The sequence below is a fragment of the Mandrillus leucophaeus genome, unplaced genomic scaffold, assembly GCF_000951045.1.
Source record: "Mandrillus leucophaeus isolate KB7577 unplaced genomic scaffold, Mleu.le_1.0 Scaffold190, whole genome shotgun sequence".
Classification (NCBI taxonomy): domain Eukaryota; kingdom Metazoa; phylum Chordata; class Mammalia; order Primates; family Cercopithecidae; genus Mandrillus; species Mandrillus leucophaeus.
The window spans coordinates 3,367,979-3,391,512 of NW_012101921.1; the positions used below are offsets into that span (position 1 = coordinate 3,367,979).

The 23,534-nt window shown below is 39.2% G+C and overlaps 1 protein-coding gene and 1 pseudogene across 2 annotated transcripts in view; one reads left to right on the forward strand and one right to left on the reverse strand.

Annotated features, from left to right (window-relative positions):
- Positions 1-23,534, forward strand: part of PLEKHH2 (pleckstrin homology domain containing, family H (with MyTH4 domain) member 2) — a 129,492-nt gene that overhangs the window by 84,153 nt on the left and 21,805 nt on the right. The window contains exons 17-24 of the mRNA XM_011978197.1: positions 1,905-2,084; positions 5,284-5,392; positions 7,154-7,266; positions 14,046-14,225; positions 16,719-16,816; positions 18,539-18,716; positions 19,635-19,790; positions 21,632-21,729. Of these exons, the coding sequence (XP_011833587.1) occupies positions 1,905-2,084; positions 5,284-5,392; positions 7,154-7,266; positions 14,046-14,225; positions 16,719-16,816; positions 18,539-18,716; positions 19,635-19,790; positions 21,632-21,729 (1,112 nt within the window). The remainder of the gene's footprint in view (positions 1-1,904; positions 2,085-5,283; positions 5,393-7,153; positions 7,267-14,045; positions 14,226-16,718; positions 16,817-18,538; positions 18,717-19,634; positions 19,791-21,631; positions 21,730-23,534) is intronic.
- LOC105538351 lies at positions 305-1,190 on the reverse strand (annotated as a pseudogene). The gene has a single exon (XR_001005884.1). The product of XR_001005884.1 is annotated as a 40S ribosomal protein S2 pseudogene (transcript).

Below are 23,534 nucleotides of genomic sequence, written 5' to 3' on the forward strand. Positions count from 1 at the left end.
TGTTCCCATCTTCTTGCAGCTGTAGGCACCCCCCACCCCCAAGTCTGCTTTTAGCTTCCGTATCTAAGTGTGCCCAAAGGGAAAAGAATGTGCTTATTGAGGCCCACTGTTTTATTGGGGCCCATTGTACAAGTGTGAAGTTTGGTAATTACCCAGGAGACCTTCCCCACTCCTGTGCCGAAGCTGTCTTATCTGTGTTTTACTGTCTGCTCTTTCAGGCTGCTTGTTGTGAGAAGAGAAGTGATTTCCTTGAACTGCATGAGGTTAGAAAAGGAGCTATCTTTGAGCTGCTTTTTTTTTTTTCCAGGCTTAATTCACTTTATTTTTCTTGTATAAAAACCCTATGTTGTAGCCACAGCTGGAGCCTGGGTCCGCTGCACGGAGACTCTGATGCGGGTCTTGACAAGGTGGTCAGTGAATTCCTGATAGGGAGAGTTGGTAAACACAGTCTCCTTCCAGAGGTCAGGGGTCAGGTGGCTGTAGGTCTTAGAGATGGCATCAAAGGTGGCCTTGGCGAAGTTGCCCAGGGTGGCAGTGCAGCCCCGGGCTGAGGTGTAGCAGTCATCGACACCAGCCATCATGAGCAGCTTCTTGGGCATAGGTGCTGAGATGATGCCAGTGCCCCTGGGTGCAGGGATGAGGTGCACCAGCACAGAGCCACAGCGGTCTGTCACCTTGCAAGGGATGGTGTGGGGCTTGCCAATCTTGTTCCCCCAGTAGCCTCTGCGCTCAGGGACAATGGAGAGTTTGACCAGGATGATGGCCCCAAAGATGGCAGTGGCCACCTTCTTGGAGCACTTAACACCCAGGTGGACATGGCCATTGTAGTCCCCGATAGCAACAAACGCCTTGAACCCGGTGTGCTGGCCAGCACGGGTCTGCTTCTGCACCGGCATAATCTTCAAAAACTCGTCTTTGAGAGAGGCCCCCAAGAAAAAATCAATGATCTCAGATTCCTTAATGGGCAGGGAGAAGAGGTAGATCTCCTCCAGGGGCTTGATCTTCATGTCCTTGACCAAGCAGCCCAGCTTGGTGACGGGCATCCACTCCTTATCCTCAGCCTTGTCTCCGCGGCCCCTCGCGGCCCCGGATGCCACTGCCGAAACCTCCGCGGAAGCCATCGCGGTTCCCCATCCCAGGGCTACCAGGGCCACCAGGGCCTCCAGGCCCCCCCGCTGCACTGGCGTCATCCACCATTTGGTGTTTTCTCGGAGAAGCTGAGCTGCTTTTTTTAAAAGGAAAGTTTTCTGCTGGGGACTCACTTTACCCTGTCTATCTAAATAATTTCTCTCTGCCTCCTATAACAATTTTAGTACAGCTGAATCATCTGAACTACTGTATAGAAGTAGCACCTTGCTTTTTCCTCAAAAGTTAAATCTCTAATATGTATATGGTTCTTTCATATTACTCTTGGGCTCTTTGGTTGTTGCCACTACTTTTGTTACACTGTGGATGATCAAATTGCCTCTAGGCATCATTTTTAAAAAGATATGTTATGCTTGTGTGGTGGCTCAGGCTTGTGATCCCAGCACTTTGGGAGACTGAGGCAGGAGGATTCTTTGAGCCCCGGAGTTTGAGACTGGCCTGGGGAATGTAGCAAGACCCTATCTCCAAACAAAAAAAAATTGTTTTTTAATCAGCTGGCCATGTGCCTGTAGTGCTAGCTATTTGGGAGGCTGAGATGGAAGGATCCTTAAGCCCAGGAGTTCGAGGTTACAGTGAGGTTACTGATTGAGCCACTGCACTCCAGCCTGGGAGACCCAATCCTGTCTCTAAAAAAAAAAGGAAAATAAAAAAATTTAAAAGTATGCTTTATAAATTTAAAAATGAAAAAGACTATGAAACATTTTAGTAGGAAAAGATTTAGAAAATGCCTTCCTCATAATTACTAACATTTACTTTAGTTTCCTTTAGGTCAGATCAAACTCTGGGAGGCTAAAGTGGAAGAGGTCGACCGATCTTGTGATTCAGATGAAGATTATGAAGCCAGTGGACGCAGTCTGTTATCCACACATTATACTATTGTTATCCATCCCAAAGACCAAGGTCCGACTTACCTCCTAATTGGATCCAAGCATGAAAAGGTATTCAAAGACTTATTGGTTGATTTAGAATGATGTAGACTAATATTATTCAGATATTTGTAATAATTGTCAAATCAATTTAATGGAAATAAGGAAGAAAATTTTGCTATAGACTTTCAACTCTGTTTTCAGAGATTATTTACCTCCCTGGAAATGAGCCTTGTTCAAATATGTCATTTTCCAATCCTGTTGGTAAAAGTGGTATCAAGGCTGAAATTAGTGCATGGAAGTGGAGGGCTAAAGGACCTTATGTTAAAAATGTGAATCTCTCAGACTGAGTATTTTTTGGTAAATCTAAGGACTCCATTTTATATTTTTGACTAATTTTATTAAAATTTGGGCTTAGATACATTGGAAAATTAATTATTTTATGTATTATATGTGCATGTAGTCATTTATGATAAAGAAGGTATCACAAATTAATGGGTAAGTAATGTATCATTCAATACATAGGGTTATGTATTTATTATATATTGAGGAAATTGGCTACTTAGGAAACATTAGTTTTTCATCTCATACAGATAGCAAAATAATTTCCAGATGAATTTAAAGAGTTAAAAGAATTCAATGAAATTATTTTTTAAGAGGGCCTTTATCTGATTTCTGAATCAGAAGTACTTTCTAAGAAAACAAAAAGGTGGACCGGGCGCGGTGGCTCACGTCCATCCCAGCACTTTGGGAAGCCGAAGCAGGTGGATCACAAGGTCAGGAGATGGAGACCATCCTGGCCAACATGTTGAAACCCTGTCTCTGCTAAAATACAAAAATTAGCCAGGCAAGGTGGCGCGTGCCTGTAATCCCAGCTACTTGGGAGGCTGAGGCAGGGGAATCACTTGAACCCGGGAAGCAGAGGTTGCAGTGAACTGAGATCGCACCACTGAACTACAGCCTGGTGACAGAGCAAGACTCCATCTCAAAAAAAAAAAAAGAAAGAAAGAAAGAATGAAAACAAAAAGGCATTGTAAGAAATCAGAGTGCAAATGGTTGATAGATTTGACTATAAAAATTGAAATAATTCTTTCTGTCAAATATTATCATAAATATGACTAAAAAGATAATACAGAAAACAAAATATTTCATGGATGGCTACTGTATCCTTAACATATAAACAACTCTTTATAGATTATTATTGTTACTATTGGTCATTGTTTTTGAGCACATGTATCAGGCCAAGTGCTAAGTATATCTCTTCTTCATCCTTCCAATTACCCTCTGTGGGAGGTGACCTTATTCCCATTTGTAGGTGGAAAGACTGAAGAACTTTTTTGTGGTCACACATCTGGCAAGAGGCAGAGTTGATATTAGACCCCTGTCTCTAACCACAGTGCCTGTGTTCCTGAACACTTGCCTCTGCTACCTCTCATTTGATTTGAAAAGGACTATGTTTCTAGTAGAAAAATGGAAAGAGGGGCTGACGAACAACTTACTGAGGAATTTAATGGCTAATGAACGCTTACACTCATCTGTAATCAAAGATATGCACATTTAAAAGTGATAAAGCTTTTATTGTCTCTGAGGTTATCAAAGATTTTAAAAATTATGCTAGTGAAGCTATGAGGAGGGAAGCACTCCTATACACTACTGGTGGAAATAGAAATTAGTGTAAATGCTTTGGAAAGTACTTTGAAAATATGTTTCAAGAATTCCTGAAAGTTTTCACGCCCTAGTAATGACTCATAATTCTATTTCAAAAAATATATACTAAGAAAATGTTGGCCAGGCACCGTAGCTCACGCCTGTAATCCTAGCACTTTGGGAGGCCGAGACAGGTGGATCACCTGAGGTCAAGAGTTCGAGGCCAGCCTGGCCAACCCGGTGAAACTCTGTCTCTACTAAAAATACAAAAAGTAGCTGGGCGTGGTGACAGGTGCCTGTAATCCTAGCTACTCAGGAGGCGGAGGCAGGAGAATCACTTGAACCTGGAGGCGGAGGTTGCAGTGAATCAAGATCATGCCGTTGCACTCCAGCCTGGGTGACATAGCAAGACTCTGTCTCAGAAAAAAAAGAAAAAGAAAAAGAAAAAGAAAGAGAAAGAAAATGTTAGTAAATACAGCCAAACATTTATGTATAGTTTGTTCGACACAATACACATTTTTAAAAAAAAAAAAAAAAAAAACAGAGTTTCACTCTGTCACTAGGCTAGAGTGCAGTGGCATGATCTCGGCTCACTGCAACTTCCGCCTCCCGGGTTCAAGAGATTCTCTTGCCTCAGCCTCCTGAACAGCTGCGACTACAGGCGTGCACCACAGCTGGGACTACAGGCGTGCACCACAATGCCCGGCTAATTTTTGTATTTTTAGTAGAGACAAGGTTTCACCACATTGGCCAGGCTGGTCTCAAACCCCTGACCTCAAGTGATCCACCCTCCTTGGCCTCTTAAAATGCTGGGATTACAGGTGTGAGCCACCATGCCCGGCCTACAATACTCTTTTTCAAATAATTTTATTTTTTAAGGATTTTAAACATGGAAAATATAACATTTCCTTTTCAGTTAACAGGTGATAGCTGTCACAGTATTTTTTATCAGTGAGAAGTTAGTAACCATCATAACGTTCAGTAATAAGAAATTGCTTAAATAAATATGGTATGTCCATATGTGTAATAGAATATCCTGCAGTCATTAAAACTTGTTTATAAGGAATTTCTAGCAACAAGGGAGTGCTTATACTGTATTACTAAAATTCAGAAATTATCCTCTACTTTTAGAATAATTCAACTATGTAAAAATTTAATCTACATATATATTTTCATAGAGAAAAAAAGACCAGAAATCTCTGGTGAATGGGATAAGATGGATATTATGTTTTCTTTAAATTTTCTGGACTTCCAAAATATCCTGTATGTATCACTCTGGGAGCCAGATTTTTAATTTCATAGAATTTATTTATTTTATAAAAGAATATCAGCTGGTTGTATTTAGTCTCTTAACATGTGTTATTCTTCTTAATTTTGTCATGCTTTTCTAAGACGCATCTGAAGAAAATAAGAAAAATGTGAATAATGGGAAAAGGTAATATAAACACAGTTCAAGTGAGCATGCCTCAGAATGGTTTGAATAAATGGCTTTTCATTATTATTTAAAATTAAAGCAAGTGGTTCGTTTCCATCTCAAAGTTTTCTACTGTTTATGCAAGTTTTTATTTTTTTGAGTAATCAAAACTGTGTCTTCACATTTCTGTTAATATGTTCTGGTTTTCAGGACACCTGGCTTTACCATCTGACTGTTGCAGCTGGAAGCAACAATGTCAACGTTGGATCTGAATTTGAACAACTGGTTTGCAAATTGCTAAACATAGACGGGGAGCCTTGTAAGTTCATAAATATGTAAATAAAGCTTTATGGTTTATGAAATGGACCTCAACCCACTTAGCCTAATGGAGTTTTCACTTAATGGGTTCCTGTTTCCCTGAAATATACCCACCTTTTCACTGCCTTTGTTCATCATGGGAGAGAATTCTCTCTGTGGCTCTTTGGCTGCAGGGACACCATCATTCCTTATTAGGCTGTGTCAGGTCACCTCCCTCGGCCTTTGCTTCCATTGCTCCTCTGCTTGGAATGCCCCCTTCCTTGGCAGTCCTCACCAACATAATGAAACCTCACCTAGCCTTAGGAGATCCCCCAGCCAGCCCCCTCCAGCTCAGCATCTGGCTCATAAAAGGTGCTTCATCAATGTTAAAATTATGTCCTAATACGCTTTGTCACTTAATTCTTTTATAGCAAGCTTGTCCAACCTGCAGCCAACAGGTGGCATGCGGCCCAGCATGGCTTTGAATGTGACCCAACACAAATTCCTAAACTTTCTTAAAACATTACGAAATTTCTTTCTGAGGTTTTTTGTTTTTAAGCCCATCAGCTATCATTAGTGTTAATATATTTTATGTGTGGCCCAAGACAATTCTTCTTCCAATGTGGCCCAGGGAAACCAAAAGATTTATAGCATTTGTAATTTTGCATTGAAATTAAGTTTTTGTTTTGTTTTTGAGACGGAGTCTCACTCTGTCACCCAGGCTGGAGTGCAGTGGCATGATCTCAGCTCACTGCACCCTCTGCCTCCTGGGCTTAAGTGATCCTCCTGCCTCAGCCTCCTGAGTAGCTAGGACCACAGGCGTGCACCACCATGCCCAGCTAATTTTTGTATCGTTGGCAGAGATGGGGTTTCGTCATGGCAAAGGCTGGTCTTGAACTCCTGAGCTCAAGTAATCCGCCCACCTCGGCCTCCCAGAGTGCTGGCATTCCAGGCATGAGCCACTGTGCCTAGTCTGAAATGAATTTTTATGGCTAAGGTTTCCCCACTGAGAGTCTAGATTCTATCCTATGCTTTACACACTAAGAGAGACCATATTTTATTTGCCGTGTCCAACACAGGAATTTAATAAATATTGATTTTAGGAATGCCTTCAAGTTCCTCTTTATCTTTATATCTCTTTCTACTTTGGCTTCTCCTCTCTAGAGAAGTTCTAGATCTTTCTCCAGCTCTTTCTCATATATAGTCATGCCCGCTACCTAGGTCACCAATCTTTAGCACATTTAAGCAATGTGTTAGTGCCCTGGTAGACTTATTGCAGCCTAGTAAATTAGGACCCAACTCTTCAAGATTATCCAAAACAAGAACATGTCTCACTCATAAATGGCAGCTAAACTGTGAGGATGCAAAGGCATAAGAATGACACAATAGACTTTGGGGACTCAGGGGGAAAGGGTGGGAAGCAGGTGAGGCAAATCAGGTTCAGTATATACTGCTCAGGTGATGGGTGCACCAAAATCTTCCAAATCAACACTAAGGAACTTACTCATGTAACCAAATACCACCTATTCCCCAAAAACCTATGGAAATTTTTAAAATTAATAAAAAAAAAAAAAAAAACAAACAAAAAAAAAACAGTAACATGAGAATCCCAATGGCCTGGCTACCAAAATAAAATAATGTTGCCAAAGAGTTTTTTTCTGACCTTTGTGACTTAAAGTTGTGAGCCAAGCCTGAATGAGCTAATGTCTAGAGGATGAATTTAATGGGAGGCCGAAATAAGTGGTTTATTCAGTTTTCTGTTCATATTTTATTCTGCATTTAGCCTCTCAGATATGGAGACACCCCACTTTGTGTCACAGTAAAGAAGGAATCATTTCTCCTCTGACAACTCTACCTTCTGAAGCCCTACAGACAGAAGCTATTAAATTATTTAAGGTAAAATATTTATACATTGTTAAATTATTTAAGGTAAAATACTTATATGTTGTTAAATAATTGGAAAAAAATTAAAAATAACATTTTGGGTTACAAAATTTTACTCCAAGAAAATTCAAAATGTGTTTATTATTATTAAGAATATTATTGAAATAAAATTGGTGAATTTAATATGCTTTCTTAGTGAGGATTTTGGATTTACTGAAGTAAACTATTAATATGTATGGTTTGGGCAATGTGAAATACTTGGTATCAGATGAATCATTTCCCCTTTAACTTCTAATTTTCCACATCACACCAGGCACAGCACTGGGAGAGGGGTCAGCACTGTCTTTCCTCTCTAGTGTTACTCTCAGTTTCTTATTCCTCAATCTCTGTTAGAAATCCCTGATCACTCAAAACTTGCCATGCTCCTTAGCACTCTTTATCGTTCTATCCCTATCATCAGTTACCTTCCAGTAACTCTTCAGATTTCTCTAAGGGCCAGGCGTGGTGGCTTAATCCTGTAATCCCAGCACTTTGGGAGGCCGAGGAGGGTGGATCACCTGAGGTCAGTTCAAGACCATCCTGGCCAACATGGTGAAACCCCATCACCACTAAAAATACAAAATTAGCTGGGCGTGGTGACACATACCTGTAACCTCAGCTACTTGGAAGACTGAGGCAGGAGAATTGCTTGAACCCAGGAGGTGGAGGTTGCAATGAGCTGAGATCACGCCACTGCACTCTAGCCTGGGCAACAAGAGTGAAATTAAGTCTAAAAAAAAAAAAAAAAAAAAATTATCTAAGGATTTTAGCTCCCAACTCACATTCTCTACCTGAACTCTTGCAAATGACTGTTATCACTTCACTCACCAATGCCATGATTTTAAGATTCTTGACCTTCTAAATTCCAGTAAGCTTCACCTCTGGTCTCCTTCATCATCCCATTCTCCATGTCCACACCTGACTTCACCATTCCTCACAAGTACGTCACCTCTAAAAGCTTCAGTTCGAACATCTCTTTCTTTAAGCAGCATCCTAGCCTACAAGCTCTTATTTTTTTTTTTTTATTCTTCCATTTTTTTCGTCATCTCTAAGACCTTTGTTTTGGACCATTTGCTTTCTTTGAGATCATAAGAACTGCATCTTGACTTTTCTTCCTTCCTTATCCAGTCTGGTTTGTTCCTATTAATTGTCATAGTTCCTTGGGACCCATACTTCCATGCACTCTTCAGCCAGATCCCAACCTAGATCAGTGCTATGTTTTCTGCTCCCAGGATAACCAGATGTGCAATGCTGCAGAGCATCAAACCGCCATGCAGTCTGATGTCAGTATAAATTCAGGGTCTTCCTCTGTCACAGCCAACTTTCTGCCTTTGTGCTTGTCTTTGGTCACATCCCCCTCAAACTCTCTACTTAAGAATACAGCAGAGAAACTTACCTTCTATTTCAGTGAGAAAATTAGAGGACATCAGACATGACATGACCACTTCAAAGCCCTCCCCTTGCAGCTGGACACGGTGGCTCACGCCTGTAATTCCAGCACTTTGGGAGGCCGAGGCGGGCAGCTCATGAGGTCAGGATATCAAGACCATCCTGGCTAACATGGTGACACCCCGTCTTTACTAAAAAAATACAGAAATTAGCCGGGCGTGATGGCACGTGCCTGTAGTCCCAGTTACTTGGGAGGCTGAGGCAGGAGAATCGCATGAACGTAGAGGGTGGAGTTTGCAGTGAGCCGAGATCATGCCACTGCACTCCATCCTGAGTGGCAGAGCAAGACTCCGTCTCAAAAAAGAAAAAAAAGAAAAAGAAAAAGAAAAAAGCCCTCCACTTAACAGACAATCTTTCATCTCTTTTCTCCTCCACTCCTCCAGCCTCAGAATATGGTGGATCTTCTGTGTTTCTAAGTCTGGACTCTACACCAGGATCTTGGTACTTCATTTTCCCCTAGTCTCTTGGAGCTCAATCTCTTTCTTTTGGCTTTGTCTTGCCTAAGTTTCTCCCATCTCAAAAAATCTATTTGTTTATTAGATAATATTATGTATGGAGTTATTGTTAATTGCAGGGTCATGGATGGCTATAGAAAAAATCTTTATCAACTGGACATCCAGCCTGAAGTATTTATTGGTAAAGTAATAAAGTAATATGATATACATTAAAATACCCCAGAGGAAAAGAAAGTAGAGGTGGGGAGGTGGTGAAGTTTGGCAAAATGCTGATAATTACTGACACTGGGTGATGGGTACATAGGTGATTATTATGCTGTTCTCTCCTTTTATACATTTTTAAAATTTCTATAATGGAAAGTTTAAAAATATCCACCTGTAGAGTACACCAATACCTAAATCAAGAAAGACTACACAAATATATTTGAAAATCTAGATGACATGGCCAATTTTATAAGAAAATATAAATGACCAAAATTGATTCCACAGGAAAAGGAAAATCTAAACAGAGGAGTTTACCAAACTTTATGTGTAGATAATTTCAATGCTGTTTAAATTGTCCCAAAGCATAGAAAAAGAAATTTTCCAAATTCAATTTTTTCTTTTATTTTTTACTTGGGACAATTTCCAACATATATGAGTAGAGAGAATATTACAATGAGGCCTAAAGTGCCCGTCTTTCAGATCCGCAGTCATCAACACATGGCCAATTTTGTTTTATTCTCCCATTCCCCACTGTACCCTAACTTTGGATTATTTTGAAGCAATCCTCGATCATTATATCACCATATTCTCTTTGTTAAATAAGTATCACTTTCATACAAGAGTGCAGCAAAGATTGTACAAAAATAATAAAATATTAGCAATCAGAATCCAGCATCATTTTAAGAATATTAAATCACTCAACTCAATAGCAAAAAACAAATAATCCAATTTTAAAATGGGCAAAAGATCTCAATAGACATTTCTCAAAAGAAGACACTCAAATGGCCAACAAGTATATGAATCAATGCTAAGCATTGCTAATCATCAGGGAAATGCAAATCAACATCATAATGAAATATCATCTGACCCCAGTTAAAATGGCTGTTATCAAAAAGACAGAAAATAACAAATGCTGTCAAGGATGCAGAGAAAGAGGAAAACTCATACACCATTGGTGGGAATATAAATTAGTACAGCAACTTTGGAAAACAGTGTGGAGGTTCCTCAAAAAACTAAAAATAGAACTACCATGTGATCTAGCAGTCTCACTGGGAGTATATCCAAATGAAAGGAAATCAGTATATTGAAGAGATATCTGCATTCCTATATTTACTGTAGCACTGTTCACAAGAACCGATATATGGAATCAACCTAAGTGTTCATCAGTAGATGAATGGATAAAGATAGGCCGGGCCAGTGGCTCAGGCCTGTAATCCTAGCACTTTGGGAGGCCAAGACAGCCAGATCACTTGAGGCCAGGAGTTTGAGACCAGCCTGGCCAACATGGGTAAACCACATCTCTACTAAAACTACAACAATTAACTGGGCGTGGTGGCGCATGCCTGTAATCCCAGCTACTAGGGAGGCTGAGGCACAAGAATCACTTGAACCTGGGAGGTGGAGGTTGTAGTGAGTCGAGATCGTGCCACTGCACTCCAGCCTGGGTGACAGAGCAAGACTCTGTCTCAACAAAAAACAAAAAAAAAAAAGAAAGAAAATGTAGTATATATACACAATGGAATATTATTCAGCCATTGAGAAAAACAAAGCCCTGTCATTTGCAGCAACACAGATGGAAATAGATGGAATTGGAGAACGTTATGTTAAGTAAAATAAGCCAAGCACAGAAAGACAAACATCTCATGTTTTCACTCATAGGTGGAAGCTAAAAAAGTGGATTTCATAGAGGCAGATGGTAAAATAGAATGGTGGTTACCAGAGGCTGGGTAGTAGGGGGTGGAGGGATGAAAGGAGGCTGGTTAATAGGTACAAAAATACATTTATATAAAAAGAATAAGTTCTAGTGTTCAACAGCACAGTAGGGCAACTATAGTTAACAAGAACTAAGAGTGTATTTCAAAATGCTTAGAAGAGAACATTTGGAATGTTCCCAACACAAAGAAATTATAAATGTTAGAGATAGTGGATATCCCATTCCCTTGATTTGATCATTACATGTTGCATGCATGTATCAAAAAACTCATATACTCCATTAATATATGCAGCTATTATGTGTCGATAACATTTTTTAATGTTAAAAAATGTTAAATCATGACTGAAAGGGATTTCTTCTAGGAAATTAAGGATGGCTAAGTATTAGGATATCTATTAATATTACTTACTATTAGGGAGATAATCATATCTGTAGATGCTGAAAAGGCATTTGACAAATTTAACACTTATAGATAGCAATACATATATACTTCTTTAACATGACAAAATATTCCTGTTTTAGCTAAAAGCAAGCATCATGCTTTATGGAGAAATTTTGGAAACGTTTCCACTAAAGTGAGAAAAAGACAAAGATGTGCCCCATTATTTTTAAAATTTTTCAATTAAAGTATAAATTATATAAGGTTTGTCATTATTATTATTATTTGATATTCTGTTAGAGAACTAACCTATGTAATTAGGCAGTAAATAAAAATATTTACAGATGGCATATTTGTATACCCAGAAAACCCAAAAGAACAAACTAAAAAACTGCTACACACGAAAAGAGAATTTGATAAGATAGTGAGAGGTACAAAATAAGCAAAAAACAAACGCTTTTATGTGTGCAAGCAACAACCAGTTAGAAGACAGAAAGGAAGAACTACTTTGGGCCGTGATGAAGTTACAGGACTGGATTTGCCCTGCCAGTGGTTTTTAGACATCGAACGCAGGCAGTGCAGGACAGATTCTTCAGAAAACTAATGACATAAGCTCTATGATTGCTGCAGCTTACTGTCTGGAGAGATTCAAGACTGCTGTGCAGAGAGGGAGCACCCAAATAGAGCCTGGCAGTCTTCCTGAGTTGTGAAGACAGAGTTCAGAATTTGAGAAGGCCAAGGTAGACTTCACGGGGCTGATCGGGCATGGTGGCTCACCCTGTAACCCCAGCACTTTGGGAGACTGAGATGGGCGGATCACCTGAGATCAGGAGTCCAAGACCAGCCTGGTTAACATGGGGAAACTCCGTCTCTACTAAAAATACAAAAAGTAGCCAGGTGTGGTGGTTGGTGCCTGTAATCTCAGCTACTCGGGAGGCTGAGGTAGGAGAATCACTTGAACCCAAGAGGCAGAGGTTGCACTGAGCTCTGCACTCCAGCCTGGGTAACAGAGCAAGACTCCATCTCAAAACAAACAAACAAACAAACAAACAAAAACAGGGCTGAGAGGAGAGAGCTAAAGAGAGGGAGGGAGGGAAAGCTCTGGAGATTTGAGTTTTCATCTGAGAACTGATAAGCATGTGTGTGTTTGAGGAAAGTACCTGAGGCTGAGGACAGAAAGACACAGGCAAAAACATTCCAGCTCACACAGAGCTGGAAATAGTTTTCCCATCTTCTAGAATGGAAAAATCTCTGATACGCTGGACATCAAATAGAGTGCACAGAAGGTGATTGCCTCTGGAATGGGGCCCAGATAGTACTAAATATAAGGCTGTTCTGGTCCACTCTAAGAAACTTAAAAGAGACCTTGGAAGAATCAAACCGTTTCCAAGTAATTTAACTATCATCTGAGAGCAAAACTAAAAACTATTTAAAGCATCCCAAAAAGTCCAGTGCCCAAGAATATAACATTTACAATGTCTGCATCCAGTCAAAGATCACCAGGCATACAGAGAATCAGATCAAGTATGACATACAATGGGTAAGAAAAAGTAATCATAGAAACATATCTAGAAATGATGCAGGTGATGGTAAATAAGGACATCTCTGTGTATCTGTTGTCTATTGTTACATTTACAATTTCCCCAACACTTAGTGACTTACAACATTTGGTATTTCACACAGTTTTGAAGGGTCAGGAATCTGGAAGCAGTTTAGCTGGGTGGTTCTGACTCATAGTCTCCTGATGGTACCATCAAGCTGTCAGCGGGGGCAGCAGGCATCTGAAGATTGGAATGGGGCTGGAGGATTCCAAACTCTCTCACGTGGCTGTTGGCAAAGAAGCCTCAATTCCTCACTGCATGGGCCTCTCCAAATGACTGCTCAAAACATGGCAGCTGCCTTCCCCAGAGCAAATGATCTAACGGGGAAAGAGAGAGAGTGACCAAGATGGAAGTGCATTGTTTTTTATAAGCTAATCTTAGAAATGGCATGCCACATTCTACCGTTCACACAGACCAACACTGGTAGAATACAGGAGGGGATTACCTACGGATCTGAATGTCAGGATGTGGAGCTCACGGAGGACCACTTTGGAGATTGGCCACCATACTTCACGTGTTCAGGAAGGTAGAGGAAAGCATGAGCATTTTAAGAAGAGTAAGAGAAGAGATTTAAAAGACTCAAATTGAATTTTTAGAGATGAAAAATGCAATGACTAAAATGAAAAATACACTGGATGAGATTCACATGTATTTGGAAGCTCTGTTAATAAGTATGTAGATGTTTAGGACTGTTATGTCTTCTAGATGAACTGACCCCTCTCTCATTATAAAATGACCCTCTTTATCTCTGGCAGAATTCCTTGCTCTGAAACCTACTTTGTCTGCTATTATTGTAGCGATTCCAGATTTCTTTTGATTAGTGTTATCATAATATATCCTTTTCCATCATTTTAAACAAAAACTACTGCTGAAAAGAGAATCGATATAATTCATGCAGAATAAATCTACTCACTCCTCACCTTGAATATATCTGCTTTTGTTTAATTCAGACCTGCCAGCTTTTTATAAATGCTGCAGTTGACTCTCCTGCAATTGATTACCACATATCTCTAGCCCAGAGTGCTTTGCAAATCTGCCTGACACATCCTGAGCTGCAGAATGAAATTTGCTGTCAGCTTATTAAACAGACAAGACGAAGACAGCCACAGAATCAACCAGGACCATTGCAGGTAGATATTGATATTGATACATATACATGCAATTTAAAGTGATACTGTTTTTCTGATTGTAAGAATGATACACATTCAGCATAGACATTTGGAGAACACAAAAAGTGCAGAAGGAAAAATAGGTATTAATATTTTGATGTCTACCTTTTTGGTTTATTTATATATTTATATGTTTATATATACATGTATGTATGTTGGTGTGTGCACACTCACAGATTTTTATATTGCTGGCATTACAGTGTGCATACTACTTTTTTAAACTAGAAAATAATCATTTCCCCTGTATCCTTAGACATTCTTCAAAACATTAATGGTCATGTTAACATTAAGTACTATATATTTAGGTTTTTCCAAATTTTTTCTATAATACATACCTCTGCAGTAGACATCTTTGAACCTAAATGAGATGGAGTTTCACCCTTATTGCCCAGGCTGGAGTGCAGTGGCACAATCTCGGCTCACTGCAACCTCCACCTCCCAGGTTCAGCAATTCTCCTGTCTCAGCCTCCCAAGTGACTGAGATTACAGGCATGTGCCAACACTCGTGGCTAATTTTGTATTTTTAGTAGAGATGGGGTTTCACCATGTTGATCAGGGTGGCCTTGAACTCCTGACCTCAGGTAATCCACCCACCCCGGCCTCCCAAAGTGCTGGGATTACAGGCATGAGCCACCGCACCCACTAGGAACCTAAATCTTGTGGACAGGTCCAGCAAATTCCTTTGAACTCATTTTTAGAATTTTCTTATATCTTCAACAACATTCAGTATATTTTAAATTCTTAACAGGTAAAAAATGTTATTTCACTATTGAATCAGGATGCTTTCCTTTATTAGTGCAGTTAAATACATTTTTCAGGTGTTTGGTAGTCATCTGTGTTTACTCTTCAATGAACACCTGTTTTTATCTTTGTGTTTTGACTCCCTGTTAGCCACAGGATAAATCAGAAATTTCTTACCTTAGCATATAGGACTCTCAGGGTTGGACCCAGGTTTGTGAGACATGAAGCTTATACAGTTTGGGAAATGCTCTTTAAGACAAAGACTTGAAAATGGATTACTTTTGCACATTTTAGAAATCATATGACCATGTAAACACAGTTAATAAGGCCTTTCCCAGGACCTGTGCCCAAGAGGGAATCTGAAGCTTAAGCTTCATCTGCATCAAGAACACTTCATAATCTGGCTCCACTGGCCCCTCCTTCTCCAATTCCTGCCTCCAGCAGACAGTGAATGAATAAATACGCCCCATCCTTCAAACACACTCCGCCTTTGCAATATTCTCCACCTTGCACCTGATGGTATTCCTGTTACCTGGATCCCTCCTCTTCCTACCCTCCCATAGACTTTATAGCCCAGCCCAAGCAACATATTCCCTGTGATCCCTTCTCTGACTCCACAAGAAGTTAGTCATTCCTTCCATTGATTATGCTTTAAAAAGTTAATACATGGTATTACCATGTTGTATTATAATTTACTGTTTAAATATGTCTCCTACTAGACTGTAGGCTCCTTAAGGGCAGGGACAATGCCTATTTCTCCCTCTTTTTTAATATAACATTTTAAAAATGACTGAAAATTATATATAACAAACAAGGACAAAGAAGATCTGTATCCTACTTTTACATTTATGTACTCTAAAGAGTTTGTCTAATGCTCAACATTTTTTAACAAATGCAGTGCTTTATAGGATAAAGAAATAAAAATTTTTTTGTTGTTGTTTGAAGACATTTTTTTACCTTGTTTAGTGGTCGAGCATTAACCACCATGTTCTTCAGAAGAGAATTCTGCTGTAACATGTTTTATACTTCCTCAAAAAAATATAGAAAGGAGAACACAGAACAGAGCAAAGGAAAAATAAAAATCACATATATTGCTGTTACCTAAAGATAACCTCCGTTAATATTTTTATACTTGTCCCTTATTTATGTATGTAGATACGTATGTATGTGTAGGTAGCTTGGTTTTGATTTAGGGCATGTGTTTTTTACTGTTTTGCAATCTGCCTTTCTCAAAACTATTACTTGTATTTCAATGAATGAGTAAATACATAAGTGAACAAAAAAGAAACAATGTTTCTAATCTTTGAGTGTGATGTCAAAAAGGAGCACCACGTCTGCTTGTGCCTTGGTTCCTCTGCCTTTCTCAAAACTATTACTTGTATTTCAATGAATGAGTAAATACATAAGTGAACAAAAAAGAAACAATGTTTCTAATCTTTGAGTGTGATGTCAAAAAGGAGCACCACGTCTGCTTGTGCCTTGGTTCCTCTGTTGTAGATAACCATATACACAACTAGATGGATCATAGATCTGACCCAATGTAGAGTTTTTTGTTTTTAACCTATAATAAATGCTGTAAACAGATCATGCATATGTGAAAGAAACAAAACGTTTTTGGGTTAAAAGAGACTGTCATCAGCCCATTACACTCACTCTGATGTGGATCTCTGACTGGCACGTGGTATCTAACCTATGGTGCTTCTTCCTGCCCAGGGCTGGCAGCTCTTGGCACTCTGCGTTGGGCTCTTCCTTCCCCATCATCCTTTCCTGTGGCTCCTCAGGCTTCACCTAAAGAGGAATGCAGATTCCAGGTGTGCAGCATACTAGCCAGCTGAACTGTTTATGTGGTCTCTGAAAGTCTACGATAAATCATAAGTATTTAATGATCTGCCAGGTACATTTTTAGAAGAATGTATGAAACAAATATTGGTACAGGAAGCCTTTGGTTATTAATGTGGAACTAGGAAAATACTTCCTTTGTTATGTTAAATCTCTTAGGGAAGATTGCAATAAATACTTGAAAAACTGACAGAGAGTATTTTTAAGTGAAAAGTGTATTTGCATCGCAAGTATGAATGACTTAGCATTAGTGGGTGTTCATTCAATAAAAGCAACTATTTTGTTTCCTTAGTTTTCCCTTTTACTATTTTTCTCCACATTAAATTCTTTTATGTGAACAATTTCCTCCATGGTCTTCCCTCCTTTTCTAATTGGATGTATTTGAGTTACTTCAGAATTGTTACTCCTTTGAAAAACACATTTAAAGTTCAACTTCCAGAATGGCTTTCTTACTCTGGGACCCAGGTCACTCAGCCAAGGCTTATCCAGGGTCATTTTGTCCACCAAGAGGTTTGCGTCAGGTTGCTTAAATAAACTCTTGGACTAAAACAAACACAGTAAAAGAAACAAACAAATAAACAAACCGAACTTGGAAGCAATAGGAAAATATTCTACAGTTCATAATACATTTTGGGGCCTCTGTGATCAAGGTCATCTGTGATCAAGATCATGTCATTTCAGTTGCAGTCATTGAGGAGCCCCTAGACCAAGGATCTGCCTACAGGGCACTTGAATACAAACATATTTGACAGGTGTTATCAATCTGCTTGAATAAGCAGTAAAATTTATGTATAACAAACAAGGGCAAATAAGATCTCTATCCAACTTTTACATTTATTTACTCAAATGAGTTTGTCTAATGCTTAACATTTTCTAACAAATGCAGTGTTTTTTATAGAATAAAGAAAGAAAACATTTTTATTTTTGTTTGAGGATTTTCTTTTTTTTTTTTTTTTTTTTTGAGACAGGGTCTCGCTCTGTCACCTAGGCTGGAGTACAGTGGCACATTCTTGGCTCACTGCAACCTCCATCTCCAAGGTTCAAGTGATTCTCCTGCCTCAGCCTCCCAAGTAGCTGGGACTACATGCGTGTGCCACCATACCTGCCTAATTTTTTGTATTTTTAATAAAGACAGGATTTCACCATGTTGACGAGGCTGGTCTCAAACTCCTGACCTCAGGTGATCTGCCCGCCTCAACCTCCCAAAGTGCTAGGATTACAGGCATGAACCACCACACCTGGCCTGAAGGCATTTTCTTTTTTTTTTTTTTTTTTACCTTGTTTAGTGGTCAAGCATTAACCACCATGTTCTTCAGAAGAGAATTCTGCTGTAACATGTTTTTATAGGTTACTCTCTACTATTCTTCATGCAATTGCTTTCTTTATATTTGTTAATATTAAATCACTATATATTGACTTATGACTGGTAATTTTAAATTCAGCTTGTGACTATAATAATACAGTAAAGATGAAGAATGCTTTTTGGGGAGGTTTGAGTGAGGCAGTTACAAAAATAAAGAAGTTGGAATTTGAGGAAAGTTACAGGAGTTTAGTATTATCATTCAAAAAAAGTTACTGTCAAAATTAGCCTAATACATTGTGATAATGTACAAGGGATGCTTTCTTAATGGTTGCATATATTAGGTTGTCAATTAAATTTATTCTTAGATTTTATCTTAAGTTTTGTATTACAGGACAGAATTTGGAAAATATGCCATTTACTGCCAGCGTTGTGTAGAAAGAACGCAACAAAATGGTGACAGAGAAGCAAGACCCTCAAGGATGGAAATTCTTTCAACTCTTCTCCGAAACCCTTATCACCATTCTTTGCCCTTTAGTATACCGGTGCACTTCATGAATGGGATATACCAGGTAGGTTACCTGATGAAAATATGCTTAGCCGACAATCCTATGTGCAACCTCTGTTACAGGGAACAGAGACTTCTCTGCCTACTTTTGTCAGCACCTGGCAGTGACAAACATGAAAATATATTAGACTTACTATCAGAACAGCTGAGTTTTGAAACAGTTTTGCTACAAAGGATTGGCACTCATAACAAATCCATATTGAACTGAATAAGGGATACGCTTCACTGCCACTATGATTCTGATGGACAGAAAAATCAAAAACATTTTGGTTGGGGCTTTTTCCCATCAGTACACCTGCTAGGTGTGGAAATAATTACTGATACTGGGTGTGTACAATTTTAGTCTCTTTTAAAATCTCCAAATCTCAGAAATTATCTGGGAAGACTTCACTGGGCCCTTCCAATTCTCAGATCTAGATGCTTGCTTATTAATTGAAGCAAACATGTTCCCAAACTAGCAATTAGTCTTTGTAACCATATGCCTTTTATCACAGAATTCAGATACTTAACTGCCTATTAAAGAAACAAACATTAAATACATAAAAGTGTTCATTTATTTAAACGTATTTCTGGTTTATTTTCTTCCATCTGATTAAAGATTGCATATTGTACTATAGTTCTTGGTTTGTTTCTAATGAGTAAGCATCATATCTGTGCAAAATATTTATAGCTGTCAGTTGATCATTCTATTTTAGATTTGTGTCTGTTTGCTGAAGCCAAGATTTTTGAGTTCTTCAGCAAGCTAATTGCTGAGGTAACCTTGTTAATTTTCTCCAGAGGAGCTTTGGAAAAAAAAGTTAAAGCACCTAGAAAAATATGTTATCATTAATCATGCATCAAGCATGCTCTGTTTCATCCTCAAAATCTCAGTTTGAAACTATATATTTCTTATTAAGAGAACTGTTTTGTTAATTCTGTCTAGGTAGTTGGTTTTGATGCGTCTACCACAGTGGAAGAATTTTTGAATACTTTGAACCAGGACACAGGAATGAGGAAACCAGCGCAGTCTGGATTTGCATTGTTCACTGACGATCCTTCTGGCAGAGATTTAGAGCACTGTCTTCAAGGAAACATCAAGGTGAAACCAAGTCCTTTTTAGGAGCCAAGCCCAATGAACAGCAAAGAAGCTGCTCTTTACAAGAAGAGTACACTTTGCAAGAAGTTTAGTTTAGGAGTTTTCCAAAAATTTAACCAATCTAATCTCCACAATAAGAAAAAAAATACAGGACTTTGTTAAACTCATAGAATTCTTAATATACAATCTCTACATTTATACATTCCATATTAAAGAGAGGAAAAGTGTTAGTAGTGGAAATGATACTCTAAATATTAGGAGACTAAGGGTAGATATGTAGAAGTGCTAATAAAATGACTTTCCTTTTTTTATCATTTATTTAACAATACTTACTAAACTGTTTTATCTCTTACCAAACTATTGTTATCTCAGGGGCTGACTGGACTCTGTGGGGAATACAAAAGGACCAGAAATAGTCCCTGCCCACAGTGAACTTAAAATTTGCTTAGGGAAGAGCAACGTTATACACAGATAACCTTGAACTAGAGTTGAAATTGATGAGTTTTAAGAGTGCTGTGAACTTTGCACAGAAAGAGGGAGATTAAGTTCAGCATTGGGAGTTAGGGAAGGCCTGAGCTGGAAATGAAAAATGGTTTAGGAAACAGACCTGTGGTCGGGTGCAGTGGCTTACATCTGTAATCCAAGCACTTTGGGAGGCCGGGACAGGTGGATCATTTGAGGCCAGGAGTTTGAGACCAGCCTGGGGAGCATGGCAAAAACCCAGCTCTACTGAAAATACAAAAATTAGCCAGGCACGGTGCCGCAAGCCTGTCGTCCCAGCTACTCTTGAGGCCGTGAGGTCAAGGCTGCAGTGAGCCGTGATCACACCCCTGCACTCCAGCCTGAGCGACAGAGCAAGATTGTCTCAAAAAAAAAAAAAAAAAAAAGAAAAGAAAGAAAGAAAACAGACCTGTGGAAATGAAAAAGGAGGGATTTTAAAAGAATCTTTTCCAGATCATAGTAAAATAACTTTAATAGAGCTTCCATTTAGTAATGGCAATAGTATATATATAATTAGGCCAGTGGGGTGGATCACGCCTGTAATCCCAGCACTTTGGGAGGCTAAGGCAGGCAGATCATTTGAGGTCAGGAGTTCAAGACCAGCCTGATCAATGTGGTGAAACGCTGTCTCTACTAAAAATACAAAAATAATTAACCAGGCATGGTGGCGGGTACCTGTAGTCTCAGCTACTCAGGAGGCTGAAGCGGGAGAATCACTTGAACCCAGGAGGCAGAGGTTGTAGTGAGCCGAGATTGTGACACTGTACTTCAGCCTGGGCGGCACAGTGAGACTCCATCTCAATTAAAAGAAAAAAATAGAATTATAGAACCACAAGGGACCTTAGAGAAACAATGCACTTATTTTGCAAATGAAAAAACTGAGGCCTAGAGAGGGAAATGAGTTATCCAAAATCAAATAGCTAGACCTGGGTCTAGACCCTTTCCATAAATTATATTTCAGATTTCTTTGGTATAACTTTACTTATTACAATCTTTTTGAACTCGGAAGATGAAAAAGTTACTTCTTTAGTGACCGAATCATGAAAAAATCCCTGGAATCTTCTTGTTTCCAGTTTCAGGCAGTCATACACTAAGATTCCTTTCTGAGTAAAAAATGCATGGCCACAGTCCAGAGTTAATGTGTGTCCGAAAGGGTAAGTGGACCAAAGAGCAATTTATAATGACATCCTAAACTCAGAGCTGCATAGAGGCTGAAAACAAAAAGCTTGAGTATATTTGGTTTGATCATATTAATGGAAAAATTTCAGTCTGCAGCACACTTGTCTTCAAAAAATGTTGATTTGAAAAGTACTGTAAATCTCAATTTTCCACTTCCTTTCTAGATTTGTGACATTATTTCCAAATGGGAACAGGCTTCCAAAGAACAGCAGCCTGGAAAATGTGAAGGTACAAGGACTGTTCGTCTGACATACAAAAACAGGTGTGTAATAGAAGCATGAGTATACAATATGTTCAAATAATACAGGTGTGTAATACTGCATCCAGATGCCGAAGCATGAGTATACAATATGTTCAAATAATACAGGTGTGTAATACTGCATCCAGATGCTGAAGCATGAGTGTACAATATGTTCAAATAATACAGGTGTGTAATACTGCATCCAGATGCCTAAGCATGAGTATACAATATGTTCAAATAATACAGGTGTGTAATACTGCATCCAGATGCCGAAGTGTGAGTATACAATATGTTCAAATAATGCACCTACTATTTACCTTTCTATTGAATGCCTTAAAAATTATTTATTTGTAAGTTTGTCTTTCTATAAATGATAACTCTGTTTCTATAGGAAAAAAACTTGTCACGTAAAGTTTTGTTTCTAATTCTAGTCTCTTAATGTCATAAAGAATTGTATTTTATAAAAATATGCTTTTAGACAAAGATTAGAAACACTAGGTCTCAGCTGAGCACGGTGGCTCACACCTATAATCCCAGCACTTTGGGAGGCCAAGGTGGGCAGATAGGTCAGGAGTTTGAGACCAGCCTAGCCAACATGGCAAAACCCCACCTCTACTAAAAATACAAAAATTAGCCAGGTGTGGTGGCATGGGCCTGTGATCCCAGCTACTCAGACAGCTGAGGTGGGAGGATCACCTGAGCCCAGGAGGTTGAGACTGCAGTGAGCCATGATTGTACCACTGCACTCCACACTCCTGCCTGGACAACAGAGTGAAACCCTGTCTCAAAACAAACAAAAAATACACACACACACAAGCATAGAAACTATGGAAAAAAATAGCTGCTCTCTCAGAGTAGTTGATACAAGGATGCATTTTTCACTTTCATAATTTCCTTTAACAGTATTATTACATTTTTCATAAAGACTGAATACTTCAATACCCTACTGCAGATCTGTAGTAAGAAGAGATACCTATGTTTCTTTGGGAGGCCGAGGCAGGCGGATCACGAGGTCAGGAGATTGATACCATCCTGGCTAACATGGTGAAACCCCGTCTCTACTAAAAATGCAAAAAATTAGCCGGGTGCAGTGGTGGGCGCTTGTATTCCCAACTACTCGGGAGGCTGAGGCAGGAGAACGGCGTGAACCCGGGAGGTGGAGCTTGCAGTGAGCTGAGATCCGGCCACTGCACTCCAGCCTGGGCGACGGAGCAAAACTCCATCTCAAAATATATATATATATAAATAAATAAATAAAAAGAAGAGATACCTATGTTTGCCTCAGTCTTTTGGAAGTCATATATTCTTTATACTCATATTTATTCCTTCTCAGTCTTTCATTCTCATTTTTCTCTTTCTTTCTGCCTCTCTCTCTCTCTCAGTGTTCACCAAGCTTCAACTATAAGGCCTATCACTTAGCTAGATGCTATGAATAAAATTGTAATAAATACAGACAGACGCAGTCCCTGATCTTTTGGAATCTACGGGTTAGCGAGGAAGACAACTGTTGGGCATATCCTCACTCTAATGAGTGTGTAATGACACAGTACATTCTCTGAAGGGAGAGAGAGGTACTGTGAGGGCACACAACAGTGAGCCTGACCTAGACGGGAGACCTCGGGAAACTCCTCTGAGGAAATGATGTTTACGCCAAGTTCAGAGGGAGATGGGAGTGGGAACATCAAAATGCATAGAAAAGAATGTTCAAAGGCCCAAAGGCCTGTTGAGGGAGGCTGCTCAGCTTGTGTCAGGAATTAAGAAAATGCCAGAGAATCCAGAGCACACACCATCTCTACGGATAAAATGGTAATGTACTTTGGCACGTA